Source organism: Esox lucius, chromosome 7 (genome assembly GCF_011004845.1).
Source record: "Esox lucius isolate fEsoLuc1 chromosome 7, fEsoLuc1.pri, whole genome shotgun sequence".
Classification (NCBI taxonomy): Eukaryota; Metazoa; Chordata; class Actinopteri; order Esociformes; family Esocidae; genus Esox; species Esox lucius.
Genome location: NC_047575.1, coordinates 49,480,709 through 49,496,977, shown reverse-complemented (window position 1 = coordinate 49,496,977; position 16,269 = coordinate 49,480,709). Strand labels below are relative to the sequence as shown.

The following is a 16,269-nucleotide window of genomic DNA, read 5'->3' as shown; positions in this document are numbered from 1 at the left end:
TGTGGGGATCTGTTTGTCATACAGGGATATGTGGGGATCTGTTTGTTATACAGGGATATGTGGGGATCTGTTTGTTATACAGGGATATGTGGGGATCTGTTTGTTATACAGGGATATGTGGGTATCTGTTTGTCATTACAGGGATATGTGGGGATCTGTTTGTTATACAGGGATATGTGGGGATCTGTTTGTTATACAGGGATATGTGGGGATCTGTTTGTTATACAGGGATATGTGGGGATCTGTTTGTTATACAGGGATATATGGGTATCTGTTTCTTATACAGGGAAAACCTGGACGCCATTGATCTAAAAGAGATCTGCCAACATGTCAGTCATTGACAGACATATGCATGTGTTTGGGTCTTTCATATATAGCAAGAAGTAAAAGGTTGCACTTTCCAACAGTTGGAAGCAAATGTAACGTGCAAGTAATGATAACAGGAATTATGTTCAGATAACAACAAAAGCACTTAATGTAAACCTGTAATTGTTCGTATAATAGTTTCACTCCGGTATTTGCAAAGTAATATAGCTTATTGTCACAAATATAGGAAAAAACGTACATTGCATTTGTGTCACTACACCTGCATGCAGGCGTGAAGAAACAGCTGATCAGAAAACATTAGCTAGTCGACTAAGAGTTTGTTTTGGTTAACTACATGTCGAATGTAAGGCTCTTTCTCTAACTGAACTTGGAATAAACATATCTTTTTTGACACCTCCGTCTAACACTATTCAGTAGCCTATCTTGTGCGTGTGTGCACAAAAGCTTCCATCAGGGCAGGAACACCGATAGCACATACAATAGTAATAAAAAAAAAAGTGTCCCCACCAATGTCCAAACCAAACCAACGCCCTTGTGGGTAACGAGTTAACCAGGCAGAAAACCTGCTACCAGTTTAGAGACGCAGCGTAAACCTCGGGTAAAACGTATCCACTTTTCGTAGTACGGGTTAAGGTTATCGGGAAGTTACACACGACGTCACAAAGTTACCCCTGAAATTACCGGTATAACACAGTTACCTCGCTTCGTTGTACACCCCTCTGGTAAGTTAAACAACAATGCGGTTTCGTTCGTTATTTATTGTGGAAAGTCTCAATCATTTTCACAGCGTTGTCTCTGCACTACAGCATTCTGAAGTCACCTATAATACATTATTTTGACCAGCAGATGCCACCATACACTGTGTTGAAAAAGCCATTAGTAATAAAGCTATTTTCGACCCAATTTGATGGAAAGATTCAATGCATCAGAAAGCTTAATTCTCCCATCACTAGTCTGCATCTATTCCAAATTGGTCAGGGTATCGTTGGTTATTCTTTCGTCCCCGGAGTTCAGATGGCAACAATGTACATCTGCATTCCCCACGGGAGCGCTATATTTTAAACCATCAAAGATAGTCGCATTTTAGTGACGTACAAGTTACTTCCTTTGCTACGTAGATCCACTGCGTGCAGTTCATACACACGTGTGGCAAATTTTTTATGTTTTAGTAGTGATCAAAAGTAGTGTGGAACAGTCTGATAAGGTAGTTATGAATTTATCATTACGTAATGTTTGATGTTGTACCATGGCTTGGATTAAATGGCTGGTGTGTGGTCTCGTTTTAGGATGTGATTGTTGTAGGCTACTTAAATTCACTAAAACGCTAGATACCCTACAAAGCTTTCTGTCACGTAGAGTTATGTATACAAATATGAATGTAAATGTCTAATTCCTGCTGTTAGTTTGTTTTACTTATTTTGGCTACTTAGCTACCATTTACAGATATCGCATGTTATTATACATACACAGCCAAAAGAAATTATAACGCAACACTTTATGGGCTGGATTCAAACCCACACCGAAAATCAAAGTAAACAATTGAAATCACAGGCTGTTCCAACTTGCGTGAATTTCATCCCGGCAACTCGTAATGTGACTCAGTATTGTGTATGACCCCACATGCCAGTATGCACTCCTGATATGGCTGGGCATGCTCCAGATGAAACGGCTGATGGTGTCCTGGTGGATCTCCTCCCATACCTGGATCAGGGCATTAGCGAGCTCAAGGACAGTCAATGGTGCTACTTGGTGGCATTGGATCAACCAATACATAACGTTCCAGAGGATCTCAATTGGATTCAGGTCTGGGGAACGTGAGGGCCAGTAAATGGCATCAATCAATCAAAATTTATTTATAAAGCGCTTTTTACAACAGCAGTTGTCATAAAGTGCTTTACAGAGACACCCGGCCTTAAACCCCAAGGAGCAAACAACAGTAGTGTTGAATTTCAGTGGCTAGGAAAAACTCCCTAAGAAGGTTGAATTTTAGGAAGAAACCTAGAGAGGACCCAGGCTCAGAGGGGTGACAATGCCTTTGTCATCCAGGAACTGCCTATACAGTCTGGCCACATGAGGCTGGGCATTCTCCTGCACCAGGAGGAACCCTGGGCCCACTGCACCAGCATAAGGTCTGACAGTGGGTCTGAGGATTTCATCCCGGTACCTAACAGCAGTCAGGGTACCGTTGGCTAACACGTGGATGTCTGTGCGACCCTCCAAGGATATGCCTCCCCAGACCATCACTGACCCACTGCCAAACTGGTCATGCTGGATGATGTTGCAGGCAGCATAACGTTCACCACGGCATCTCCAGATTCTTTCACGTCTGTCATGTGTGCTTAGGGTGAACACGGTCTAATCTGTAAAGAGAATGGGGCGCCACGGGTAGACCTGTTAATTCTGGTGTTCTCTAGCGAATGCCAATCGAGCTGTATGGTTCTGGGCTGTGAGCACACGTCCCACTAGAGGACGTTGGCCCTCATGCCACCCTCTGTTTCTGAAAGTTTTGTCAGAAACATGCACACCAGTAGCCCGGTGGAGTTCATTTTGTAGGGCTGTGGCAGTGCTCCGCCTGTACTTGCTCGCACACAGGAGCTTGTGTTGATGCCCTTCTAAAGCCCTGTCCAGCTCACCTTGTGTAATGGCCCGTCTCCTGGTATCTCCTCCATGCTCTTGAGACTGGACTTGGAGACACAGCAAACATCTTCTTGTGACGGCACGTATGGATGTGCCATCCTGGAGGAGCTGCACTACCTGTGCAACCTGAATGGGCTGCAGGTACCAACTCATGCTACCAGTAGTGACAAGACACTATCAAAACACAAAACAAGAGAATAATCAATCAGTCAGGAAGGATGAGGAGAAAGCACTTGTCTATGGCCACCACCTGCAAAACAGTCCCTTTTTGGGGGTTGTCTTGCTGTTGCTTCTCCAGTGCATCTGTTTGTCACTTTCATTTGCTCAAAAACAGGTGACATTGATTAACAATCGCTTTTGTTTCCTAACTGGACATATTGATATCCCTGTAGTTTAATTGACTTGGTGTTATGCTGTGATGATTGTGTTCCCTTAAGTCTTTTGAGCAGGTTATATTTTGGTTGCTTAATGGGACGGCATCTACCTCCGTTACATACTAAATACAGGAACTCATCAACATGGCTTTGAGCCATTTAGCAAGCGAAAGCTTCTTTTACAATTATCAGAGATATTGGATATAACGAAGACAAGTCGTGTCATTGTTTGTATTCAGTCTAGTTAGTATTACAGGCAGGATATTAAACAATGCACTTTAGAGTGCTGCCTGTGTAGTCCTGTGTAAACTCAAACACAACAGGCTTATTATGCTGCACAGATTCTGGTCAGTTAACCCGTTTGGCCTCTTCCTCTCTGATAAATGTGATTGAAGATGGGAAACTCCAGTCATTGAATGCCTGATTACTGTCACATTCTTCCTATGCCTGTAGCTAACATACCTGTTGACCGAATTAGTTATGCTGTCAGGTGTGTTTCGGAGCTCCCAATCCACTCCCATGGACTAGAGTTGCCCGTCTCTGACTTAGAATCATAGCTAATTGTTTTTAGTTATCTCTGGTAGCTAACTAACTGCAGTGTTTAAACCAGACCGGTAACTGCTAACTTTAGCCCCCTGACCTCCTTGTCTGTCCCAGAACCAGACCGGTAACTGCTAACTTTAGCCCCCTGACCTCCTTGCCTGTCCCAGAACCAGACCGGTAACTGCTAACTTTAGCCCCCTGACCTCCTTGTCTGTCCCAGAACCAGACCGGTAACTGCTAACTTTAGCCCCCTGACCTCCTTGCCTGTCCCAGAACCAGACCGGTAACTGCTAACTTTAGCCCCCTGACCTCCTTGTCTGTCCCAGAACCAGACCGGTAACTGCTAACTTTAGCCCCCTGACCTCCTTGCCTGTCCCAGAACCAGACCGGTAACTGCTAACTTTAGCCCCCTGACCTCCTTGTCTGTCCCAGAACCAGACCGGTAACTGCTAACTTTAGCCCCCTGACCTCCTTGCCTGTCCCAGAACCAGACCGGTAACTGCTAACTTTAGCCCTCTGACCTCCTTGTCTGTCCCAGAACCAGACCGGTAACTGCTAACTTTAGCCCCCTGACCTCCTTGTCTGTCCCAGAACCAGAGAAGATGTCGGGAGACGTGGAACGGCTGTTGATTCAGTTCCAGGATGAGACAGGGGAGCCGCTGGGTTCTCCTTTTGACGTGCCCCTTGACATCACACCTGATAAACTACAACTAGTCTGCAACGCACTGTTACAGAAGGTACGCACGCACGCACGCATGCAGCAATGTGCAGGCAGACATGCAAGAGCCACTCTGTGGATACACATTCTGCAGGCTAATCTCTTTTCACTGGTAACCAACCTTCTCTACCTGTTCATAAGCTGTCTTACCGCCTCCTGCCCCTCTCTCGTTCTCTCCCCCCCCCCTCCCCCCGTGTCCAGGAGGAGCCCGTCCCTCTGGCTTTCTTTGTGCGTGGCGAGGCAGAAGTTGTGGAGAGTCTGAGGGTGTGTGTGAAGGCGCTGGGGGCGGAGACTGAGGCGGTCCTTCCTGTAGTGTACCAACCCCAGGCTGTGTTCAGGGTCCGGGCTGTAGCTCGCTGCACCTCCTCACTACAGGGACACACTGAGGCCGTCATCTCCACGGCTTTCAGCCCCACCGGGAAGTAAGACCCTGCGCTTTTACCCCTTTCCACTTAGCCTAATTCTCACCACAGTACTCTAAACCTAACATAACCCTAAACCTAATGCCTCATCCTAACACAAACCCAAATTCAAACACCTCAATTGTAAGTGGTACCCTAAACCTAACCCATAATACCTCAACCTAATGCCTAAACCTAACCACAAATGCCTAACCCTAAACCTAGTGCCTAACCCTTAATGCCAAACTCAAAACCTAACCTTGAATGCCTAAACCTAACCACTAATGCCTAATCACTTAATTTTAAAACCTAATGCCCTACTCTAAACTTAATCACTGATACTTAAACACTAAACCTAACCACTTATTTGTACGTGGTAGGTTACTTATCCACTGCAGTTGAATGTAAATCCCCAGTTAAAAAGCTGCTGTTTCTTCCTCTGTTAAACTCTCTAGGTTGGTACAATGTGTGTGTGTGTGTTGTAATGTGTGTGTGTGTGTTCTTTAGGTACCTGGCCAGTGGTTCAGGAGATACTACAGTGAGGTTCTGGGACCTGACCACAGAGACACCACAACATACCTCCAGAGGTACACACACACACTATATAACCCAGGATGTGACAGACTTACAGTCAACTGGGTTTTAAACCCGGGATGTGTCAGACCTACCGTCAGTCGGGTTTATAACCCGGGATGTGTCAGACCTACCGTCAGTCGGGTTTATAACCCGGGATGTGTCAGACCTACCGTCAGTCGGGTTTATAACCCGGGATGTGTCAGACCTACCGTCAGTCGGGTTTATAACCCGGGATGTGACAGACTTACAGTCAACTGGGTTTAAAACCCGGGATGTGACAGACCTACCGTCAGTCGGGTTTATAACCCGGGATGTGACAGACTTACAGTCAGTCGGGTTTATAACCCGGGATGTGACAGACTTACAGTCAACTGGGTTTAAAACCCGGGATGTGACAGACCTACCGTCAGCTGGGTTTATGACCCAGGATGTGTTTGTAGTATTAACATTTTCCTGTTTGGTCTCATTGCCAGGCATTATGTTGATAACCCTGTCAAATTAGTGTATGATTGAACTAATCAATCCCACCCTTGTACTCCACAAACCTTTTCAGTGATTTTATGCTCATTGTCTCCTCCCCTCTTCTAGGCCACTCCCACTGGGTGCTGACTATTTCCTGGTCACCTGATGGCAGGAAGCTGGCCTCGGGCTGCAAGAACAGCCAGGTCAGACACACACGCACGCACGCAGGCACGCACACACACACACACACACACTTGCTCATGCCCCAACAGTAATGCAAGTACCAACCCACTGGGTAAAACATTTGAAAGGGGAAGGACCAGGTACAAGAACGCACGCCGGCTAAAACATGTTTAAAAGCAGCAGCATATATATATATATATATATATATATATATATATACACATACAGCTGATATCAAAAGTCTACACACACTGAAATGCAGTTTGTTTATGTAAAGGCTGAAATCAAGAAAAACCATGTCGCTTCTAAAATAAATCTGTGTCTTTAGAACACATCTGTATCTATATAACAGCTCTGTATATCCGTAATAAATGTATACCTAATCAGTAATAGATGTGTATCTATATCAATAACAGATCTGTATCTATATAACAGCTCTGTATATCCATAATAAATGTATACCTAATCAGATGTGAATCAATATCAATAACAGATCTGTATCTGGGACCCCGTAACCGGACAACAGATTGGGAAGACTCTGACTGGACACACCAAGTGGATTACATGGATCTGCTGGGAACCTCTTCACCTGTAAGACCAGATGATGATACAATTTTATACATACAATTATCTATCTTTACCTGTCAGAGTAGATGATACTAGATACAATTTATTACACTGCTCAAAGAAATGAAGGGGTAGTTCATCCAGAAATCATATGACAGTCTCTTCCTCCCTGTTGGTCCTTCAGGCACATGGAGTCATTTTAAAACAATCCATTATTCAGCCCTGTCTCAGTCAGAAATTAGTGTTATCAGCATCGTATATATTCATGAATAGAAACCCTACATACCGATATCGCAAAGCTACATTGCAAGAGGAAAACAGCTCTAAAACACTCCAAACTAAGACAATTGGTGTTGTTTACCTCAAAGAATATGACAATGTTGTATATAATAATAATTATTCGCAATATAATTCTCATTTAAAATGAACAGGTACTGTCACCTTGGTGATGGTGAACACATTAATCCCCAACACTTGCCTAGAATATCCTGAGGCAATGTGTACTTTGTGTATTATAACATAGCGATCAGAAATATTACTTACAATCTGTCTTGTCTCCACGGGTTGAACTGGGTAACTTGATGGAATCGCATTCGACTATAGTCCTCTTCTAAGTGAACAGGGCCACAATCCTCTGTATTAACATTGATTCTCCCACAATGTGACTCAGGAGAGGCAGAGGTACTGTCACAATCCTCTGTATTAACATTGATTCTCCCACAATGTGACTCAGGAGAGGCAGAGGTACTGTCACAATCCTCTGTATTAACATTGATTCTCCCACAATGTGACTCAGGAGAGGCAGAGGTACTGTCACAATCCTCTGTATTAACATTGATTCTCCCATACTATAACTCAGGAGAGGCAGAGGTATTGTCACAATTGCAGAGCAGGTAGAATTTAATTAACTCAAGATCCACGAGCAGGCAGAAGACGACATCGACCAAAGGAAATCCAAAAGTTCTAAGTTTATTTAGCAAACGCAACTAGTAACAAAGCGTCGTCCTGCACAATAGAAATTCTTTTGACATGGCACACGACATCTACATAGTAATAATTAATAAACCAATTAATATTAATAATTAATATATAAAGCAAAAATATAGCAGTAATATACCTACATGGAAACTAGCAGCAATTTTAAAAAGCTAGGCGAAGCAACCTATCATCACATAGCTTGTTGAGGTTTAAGGGTTATGGTTAGTGACATCTCCTCCATGATTTCACTACTGAAGAACAGACGCTGTGTATTGTGGCTATAGGAAATATTTCGCTAGTGCCAGTTTGAATTCAGCCAGTTCCGACGGCTGTTTCGTCAGTGTACAGTTTTAAAAAATCAATGCTACATTGACAGATTACTGAATGTAGTTTGAAGTGTTTTGGAGTAGTTTTCTGCTCGCAATGCCGCTTTGCAGTAACTACAAACTGTTTCCATTCATGAGTTTGGATGATGCTAATAATGCCAATTACTGCCTGGGACAGAGCTGACAAATGGTTTGTTTGAAAAATATTACTATATGGGCCTTCTGGAATTTCTGTTGGTATGTGAAATTTGGATGAACTATCCCTTTAAATCACACATCGGGTCTCGATGAATGAAATATATTAAAGATCAAAATCTTTACTGTAGATTGTGTAATTCATTGAGATCAAATGAAATAACAATGGTAGATGGAAACCAAAATCAGCAACCGATTGAGGGCTGGATTCAAACTCAAACCGAAAATCAAGGTAAACAATTCAAATCACAGGTTGTTCCTACTTGTGAACCTCTGGGATGTTATGACAGTTTAGTCAGAAACATGCCCACCAGTAGCCCGCTGGAGGTCATTTTGTAGGGCTCTGGCAGTGCTCCTCCTCGCACAAAGGAGCAGATACTGGTCCTGCTGCTGGGTTGATGCCCTTCTACAGCCCTGTCCAGCTCTCCTCGTGTAACGGCCCGTCTCCTTGTATCTCCTCCATACTCCTGAGACTGTACTGAGACACAGTAAACCTCTTCTTGTGATGGCACATATGGATGTGACATCCTGGAGGAGCTGGACTGCCTGTGCAACTTGAATGGGCTGCAGGTACCTCATGCTACCAGTAGTGACAAAGAAACTAGGAAAATGCAATACTGGAGGAGAATCAGTCAGGAAGGATGAAGAGAGAGCAATTGTCTGTGGCCACCTCATGCAAAACCATTCCCATTTTGGGGGTTGTCTTGCTGTTGCCTCTCCAGTGCACCTGTTTTCACTTTCTCATTGTCCAGTGCACCAAAACAGGTGACATGGATTCACCATCGCTTATGCTTCCTAACTGGGCAGATTGATATCGCTGAAATGTAATTGACTTGGTGTTATACTGTGATGATTGTTCCCTTAATTTTTTTGAGCAGTGTAGATTCATTTTAATACACACCATTATTTCTCCTCACCTGTGGGAGTTGACTCCTTTTTTACTGCCTCTGTCTTACTCTCCCTGTTGTGTTCTAACAGCTGTATGTGACTTTATTCATCTCTCCTTCCCCAGTAACCCAGAGTGTCGGTACCTGGCCAGCAGCAGTAAGGACGGGTCGGTGAGGGTTTGGGATGTAGTCCTGGGTCGCTGTGAGAGGATCCTGACAGGTCATACCCAGTCAGTGACCTGTGTGAAGTGGGGTGGAGACGGACTGCTGTACACCTCATCACAAGACCGCACTATCAAAGTCTGGAGGGCCACAGATGTAAGAAAGTTGGGGACGTTGTAGCAGGATCTTTTCTTCAAGTTTACATTCAGATGACCAATGCTAGGCAAAGCAATTGCATGTCTAACCCTGACCCTGAGTGACCCTGACCCTGAGTGACCCTGAGTAACCCTGACCCTGAGCTACCCTAACCCTGAGCTACCCTAACCCTGAGCTACACTAACCCTGGGCTACCCTAACCCTGGGCTACCCTAACCCTGGTCTACCCTAACCCTGAGCTACCCTAACCCTGGGTAACTCTAACCCTGAGCTACCCTAACCCTGGGCTATTCTAACGCTGGGCAGCAGTAGTCTTTTCTCTGTGCAGAGGCCTGTTTAGGAGGCAGACATTCTGACGCCTCTCCCCCCCTCAGGGTGTCCAGTGCAGGACTCTGCAGGGCCACGCCCACTGGGTCAACACTCTGGCTCTCAGTACCGACTACGTGCTGCGAACTGGAGCCTTCGAACCGGCTGACGCTACAATCAACCCCCAGGACCAGACTGGGACATGTAAATACATCCCTCAATCTGTCTTTCTGTCTCTCTCTCTGTCTGTAGGTCTCTGTCTTCCTCACTCTCTCTAATAGCTGAGGATCACAAAGATATTGAACATAGTTGTCTGTTTTCTTCACAGTGGAGGAGCTCAAAGAGAAAGCCTTACAAAGATACAACAAAGTTAGGGTAAGTCTGCCTGCCTGCCTGCCTGCCTGTCTGCCTGTCTGTCTGCCTGATCTCTAACCCTGGTACTGTGTTCAGGGCTCTGCTCCAGAGCGGCTGGTTTCGGGCTCTGATGACTTCACCCTGTTCCTGTGGAGCCCTGCAGAGGACAAGAAGCCTCTGGCCAGGCTGACGGGTCACAGTGCCCTGGTCAACGAGGTCCTGTTCTCCCCCGACACGCGCCTCCTCGCATCCGCCTCCTTTGACAAGTCCATCAAGATCTGGGACGGGCGCACTGGGAAGTATGTGCACGCGCGTGTGTGTTTGTGTGTGTGTGTGTGTGTGTGTGCACCCACCAGATCAGGCTTAAATATCCCCCCACATGGATAAAAAAAACCTGACAAACAGGTCCCTGAAAAATGATATTCTATCTTCAGGGTAAAGTTTAGGGTAAATGTACAACTGGACCTGTAAGGGGTAGTGTCTCTTTTAATATCCCTGCACCTCTGTCTGTCTGTCTCTGTGTGTCTGTCTGTCTGTCTCTGTGTGTCTGTCTGTCTATCTATCTGTCTGTGTGTCTATCTGTCTGTCTGTCTCTGTGTGTGTGTGTGTGTGTGTCTGTCTGTCTGTCTCTCTGTGTGTCTGTCTGTCTGTCTCTCTGTGTGTGTGTCTGTCTGTCTCTCTGTGTGTGTGTCTGTCTGTCTCTCTGTGTGTGTGTCTGTCTGTCTCTCTGTGTGTGTGTCCTCTCCAGGTATCTCCAGTCTCTGCGTGGTCATGTGTCTGCGGTCTACCAGGTGGCCTGGTCAGCAGACAGCAGGCTGTTGGTGAGTGGGTCCAGTGATTCCACACTGAAGGTCTGGGACATCAAGACTGGAAAACTCCACACCGACCTGCCTGGACACGCAGACGAGGTAGGAGAGGAGCAGCACGGGACATCTCCACTTCAGTTGTGTAGCAGATTACTTACTACACGTCTCTGTCCCTCTCTGTCTCAGGTGTTTGCTGTGGACTGGAGTCCAGATGGTCAGAGAGTAGTCAGTGGAGGCAAAGACAAGTGTCTTAGAATGTAAGTCACACAAACAGACACACAGATGAAATCACATCCCCCTCCTTCAGTCTGTTGAACAGACTGACTGATCTATTTCCTGTTTTTACCAGATGGAGGAGGTAGCCACACCACTGTTCCTCACCAACCAATCATGTGCCTCGCTTGCCCCTGGCTCCACCAATAAGGATGCCAGGATGACTGACAGGAGGCAGATACTTCCTGGTACTGTGCCGCTTTTAGTGTGAAACAACCACCATGCTTGCTGGTTTCTGCTGCTCGTTGTGATTGGGGTGAAGTATACTCCCTGTGTGAGGCAGGGAGGTGGGGGGCAGCAACTTGACAGCAGGCAGGTTTTGGTGTAGAACAGACTTGTTACAGCTGGTCTGGAACAGGCTTAATAAAGGTCTAATACATCCTGCCTTGGGCTGACCCCGCTGACCAATGACTGCCCTCACAGGTAAATGTTTGTGTCCACCCATGTTGAGAAGAGCTCCACTCTCATCAGCTGGTTCAGTCTTCACTAATGAAGCCTTCCTGACTGGAGTTAATCTTCTCCGTCAGTCATCCAGCCGCTGGGGCTAAGCTCCTCCTACTCTGCAGTAAACTTCCTGTGTCCCCTTTGCCTGAAGATTGGGTTTGAGTCTGATTCAGTACTTTATGTATTCACACTATGTAAATCAGTGTTTCATTATTAAAACAGTAGATACCTGATGTTCTGAGTCCCTCGTAATCTTTGGGTGTCTGTGTTGGAAGCTGTAGTTCAGGGCATCCCAACCTCTTTTACGGCATCTTGATGGTGTGGTTTGCCTACAATTTACTCTGTTTAGAATAACTGACAATGATTACTTAATTCGACTTCAAATAAAACAGTGTTTAGTTGAACCAACTTCAAGAAAGGACAGTGATTTATTGACCACTTGTTTATTGGGAAGCAAAGTTAATAATTTTCACAACTTGTAGACCAAATAATTCATTCCAGACCACCTTGTAAAGAAGCACACTGCTTTTGACTTCTGAGTATAATTTACCAATTAGTGCTTGTGTCCTGTGTTTAATTGGAAAAGAATGTAGAGGACCGCTACGTGTTTCCCTACAGTAGGTTTGGAGTGAATCCCAATCTAAAACTGATACATGTCCAGACATCTTAGTAGAAAAACAACAGCGAAACACTGTGAACGTCAATTCATATCTATAAAAAATTCAGTTTAGTAAAAAAAAGACAACATAAATGGTTAAATTAATGAATTTTACTCCCCCTAGCTTAGTACAGTGATGTAAAAGTTGAACTTATTTTCAAGCTAACTGGTTTGGTAAAGATGTTTAGGGCTTTTGGCAAACATTGAAGGCCTCAGTGCCAATTGTACGTTACCATGGAAACACAGATATCCAAATGCGGCCAGACACCGATACATGACCGGACACCTGCGTCTTCATACATACTATAATACTCAGCTTTACCCTGGTAATACATCACATAATGGTCTCAAATGGACATATCCAGACAAAGGTCAGTGCCTTGAGATTTTGTTCTTAATTTACTTTCCTGGTAAAATATGTTGTGCGCTTGAAATTTAATTTCAAAGTATATTTCAATTGAATTGATACATGCATTTGTTTTTTGTGACCTTGGGGAACATTGCCTTTAAATGTCATGCTACAGTGTAAAACCTGTGAATACAGATTGCTTTTTGCTCAGTGGAAGCCACTACACATACACAGCTAGCCTATTAATGACATTTTAAGTATGATATTGTATATATGTTATAACAATGTTGTCTGAATATAGTGATGTCCTGACATGCCCCTAACCAGGGATGTATTCCTCTCTTCTGGGTCAAACTAATACACTGTCACAGATCAATTAGGACACCAGCCAATAAGAGAACCAGCCAATTAGAACACTGCCCAATCACAACCACTAGCTGTTATGAACTGAAGGGATTCAAGTGGGTTGTCTAGGTTACTATCTGTCATTCTGCTGGATAGTTCAGAAGCCAGGAACAAAGGTTGGTCATCTGCTAAACCTAAACTATGCGACCAATAAACCACACTTCACTTGATATCTCAACTCATTTTAGTAACAGTCTTAACTTTTAGTAACTAACAGGGGGTCACAAACTGGTTTGGCCCTGGGGGTCATGAAAGAGCTCTGGAGCGGCACTGAAAACATTTTGATACGAAATAATCCTCTATCCATAGTTTTTTCATAGATTTTCTGTATTTGTGTTAATTTTGATGATTAGCAGGCTTACAATCAATAAATTCTATGAATAACCAGGGAATATGAGTCCTCATTCCTACAGTTCCCCAAATGTGTTACTAAGTATACTGAGTTTATTTCCCCTCTGAAACAACTTCTATGAAACAATATCTGTATTTTAATACTCTTACCAGCCACAGGCTAGATCACAGCCTTATGTTTTACAGCCATAGCAGTCAGTAAAAGCAGCATAGTTTAAACAGGCGGAAGAGACAAGTGTTCTGTTACAGCGGAAACACGAAAGCCAGATATTCATAGCGTTGCTGAAGATTACATACACAGCATTGTTTAAATACTCCCCATGTGATATTACTGGGAACTTAAGATATAACACTGGAGCATCATGTGAATTCATCAAGTGAATTTAACTAACAACAACAACCTAACTCTTAAGGGCACTTTCACATAGTCCTGTATGATCCGGATCTTGAAGCATTTGGTACTGTGATCCATGCTAAGGAAGCATGTGGGAAATGTAAAGAAACCCTGGTTAAATGTAACCTGACTAAATCTTACCCTGGCTAAAACAAACCTGCCTAAAAACAAATCCTGGCTGAAATAAACCCTGGCTAAATCAAACCTGGCATAAACAAATCCTGGCTAAAACCAACCTGACTGAAACAAACCCTGGCTTAAACCAACCTTGATGAAACCAAACCCTGGCTGAAACCAACCTAGCTAAATGCAAACCCTGGCTGAAACAAACATGGGTGGCTGAAACAAACCCTGGTCCAGCTTAAGTAGTTGGCAAATTTGAGACTGTAAAAGACCTAGCTTGCCAACAACATTTAGAATGTGTTTCAGGCAAATCACATCCAGAAGCATAAAATATTTTTGTGATAGGTTTTGGAGCATGTTAATGCTTCATTTTTTATTTGATAGAGAATGTGTAGAAAGATTTGAAAGAGTTTTGCTGAATAAGCAGAAATGCCAACTTTCAAACCCATTTGGCAGCAGTACTGGCTTAGGACACCTGAAACAGGCATTTCATAGGCCTCTGAATGTCTTCCAAATGCTCCAGGAAAACCGAAACGGGGATCTCAATTTCATGTGAAAATGCCCTGAATGCACAATGGTGACAATGGAAAGCTACAGTAGAGTTGTGTTAACAGAGACATCGCCAATGTGTTGTGTGTTAACAGAGACATCTCCAGTGTGTTGTGTTAACAGAGACATCTCCAATGTGTTGGGTTATCAGAGACCTCTCCAATGTGTTGTGCTAACAAAGGCATCTCAAATGTGTTGGGTTAACAGAGACATCTCGTATGTTGTTTTAACAGAGACATCTCCAATGTGTTGTGTCTTAACAGACATCTCCAATGTGTTGTGTGTTAACAGAGACATCTCCAATGTGTTGTGTGTTAACAGAGACATCTCCAATGTGTTGTGTGTTGACAGAGACATCTCCAATGTGTTGGGTTAACAGAGACATCTTGTATGTTGTTTTAACAGAGACATCTCCAATGTGTTGTGTGTTGACAGAGACATCTCCAATGTGTTGTGTTAACAGAGACATCTCCAATGTGTTGTGTGTTGACAGAGACATCTCCAATGTGTTGTGTGTTAACAGAGACATCTCCAATGTGTTGTGTGTTAACAGAGACATCTCCAGTGTGTTGTGTGTTAACAGAGACATCTCCAGTGTGTTGTGTTAACAGAGACATCTCCAGTGTGTTGTGTGTTAACAGAGACATCTCCAGTGTGTTGTGTTATCAGAGACATCTCCAATGTGTTGTGTTTTAACAGAGACATCTCCAATGTGTTGTGCTAACAAAGGCATCTCCAATATGTTGGGTTAACAGAGACATCTCGTATGTTGTTTTAACAGAGACATCTCCAATGTGTTGTGTTTTAACAGAGACATCTCCAATGTGTTGTGCTAACAAAGGCATCTCCAATATGTTGGGTTAACAGAGACATCTCGTATGTTGTTTTAACAGAGACATCTCCAATGTGTTGTGTGTTAACAGAGACATTTCCAATGTGTTGTGTGTTAACAGAGACATCTCCAATGTGTTGTGTGTTAACAGAGACATCTCCAATATGTTGGGTTATCAGAGACATCTCCAATGTGTTGTGTGTTAACAGAGACATCTCGAATGTGTTGTGTGTTAACAGAGACATCTCCAATATGTTGGGTTATCAGAGACATCTCCAATGTGTTGTGTGTTAACAGAGACATCTCCAATGTGTTGTGTGTTAACAGAGACATCTCGAATGTGTTGTGTGTTAACAGAGACATCTCCAGTGTGTTGTGTGTTAACAGAGACATCTCCAGTGTGTTGTGTTAACAGAGACATCTCCAGTGTGTTGTGTTAACAGAGACATCTCCAGTGTGTTGTGTGTTAACAGAGACATCTCCAGTGTGTTGTGTTAACAGAGACATCTCCAGTGTGTTGTGTGTTAACAGAGACATCTCCAATGTGTTGTGTGTTAACAGAGACATCTCCAATATGTTGGGTTATCAGAGACATCTCCAATGTGTTGTGTTAACAGAGACATCTCCAGTGTGTTGTGTGTTAACAGAGACATCTCCAGTGTGTTGTGTTAACAGAGACATCTCCAGTGTGTTGTGTTAACAGAGACATCTCCAGTGTGTTGTGTTAACAGAGACATCTCCAGTGTGTTGTGTGTTAACAGAGACATCTCCAGTGTGTTGTGTTAACAGAGACATCTCCAGTGTGTTGTGTGTTAACAGAGACATCTCCAATGTGTTGTGTGTTAACAGAGACATCTCCAATATGTTGGGTTATCAGAGACATCTCCAATGTGTTGTGTTAACAGAGACATCTCCAGTGTGTTGTGTGTTAAC

At 43.8% G+C, this 16,269-nt stretch overlaps 1 protein-coding gene across 2 annotated transcripts; it reads left to right on the top strand.

The window, feature by feature from the left end:
• The first annotated feature begins 1,429 nt into the window (after positions 1-1,429).
• Positions 1,430-11,908, top strand: nle1 (notchless homolog 1 (Drosophila)). Of its 2 annotated transcripts, XR_004575979.1 has the most exons (14): positions 1,430-1,531; positions 4,473-4,618; positions 4,801-5,021; positions 5,508-5,587; positions 6,165-6,241; positions 6,715-6,812; positions 9,300-9,492; positions 9,867-10,002; positions 10,127-10,173; positions 10,249-10,451; positions 10,901-11,060; positions 11,145-11,215; positions 11,308-11,419; positions 11,655-11,908. XR_004575979.1 is itself a non-coding variant. In XM_034293360.1 (13 exons), exons 2-13 carry the CDS (start codon positions 4,484-4,486, stop codon positions 11,318-11,320), a joined length of 1,434 nt encoding a protein of 477 aa, XP_034149251.1. In that variant the 5' UTR covers positions 1,430-1,531; positions 4,473-4,483; the 3' UTR covers positions 11,321-11,908. The 2 variants fall into 2 exon arrangements, 1 of the variants encoding a protein (XP_034149251.1); XM_034293360.1 differs by having other exon boundaries at positions 11,308-11,908.
• The last annotated feature ends 4,361 nt before the right edge of the window (positions 11,909-16,269 follow it).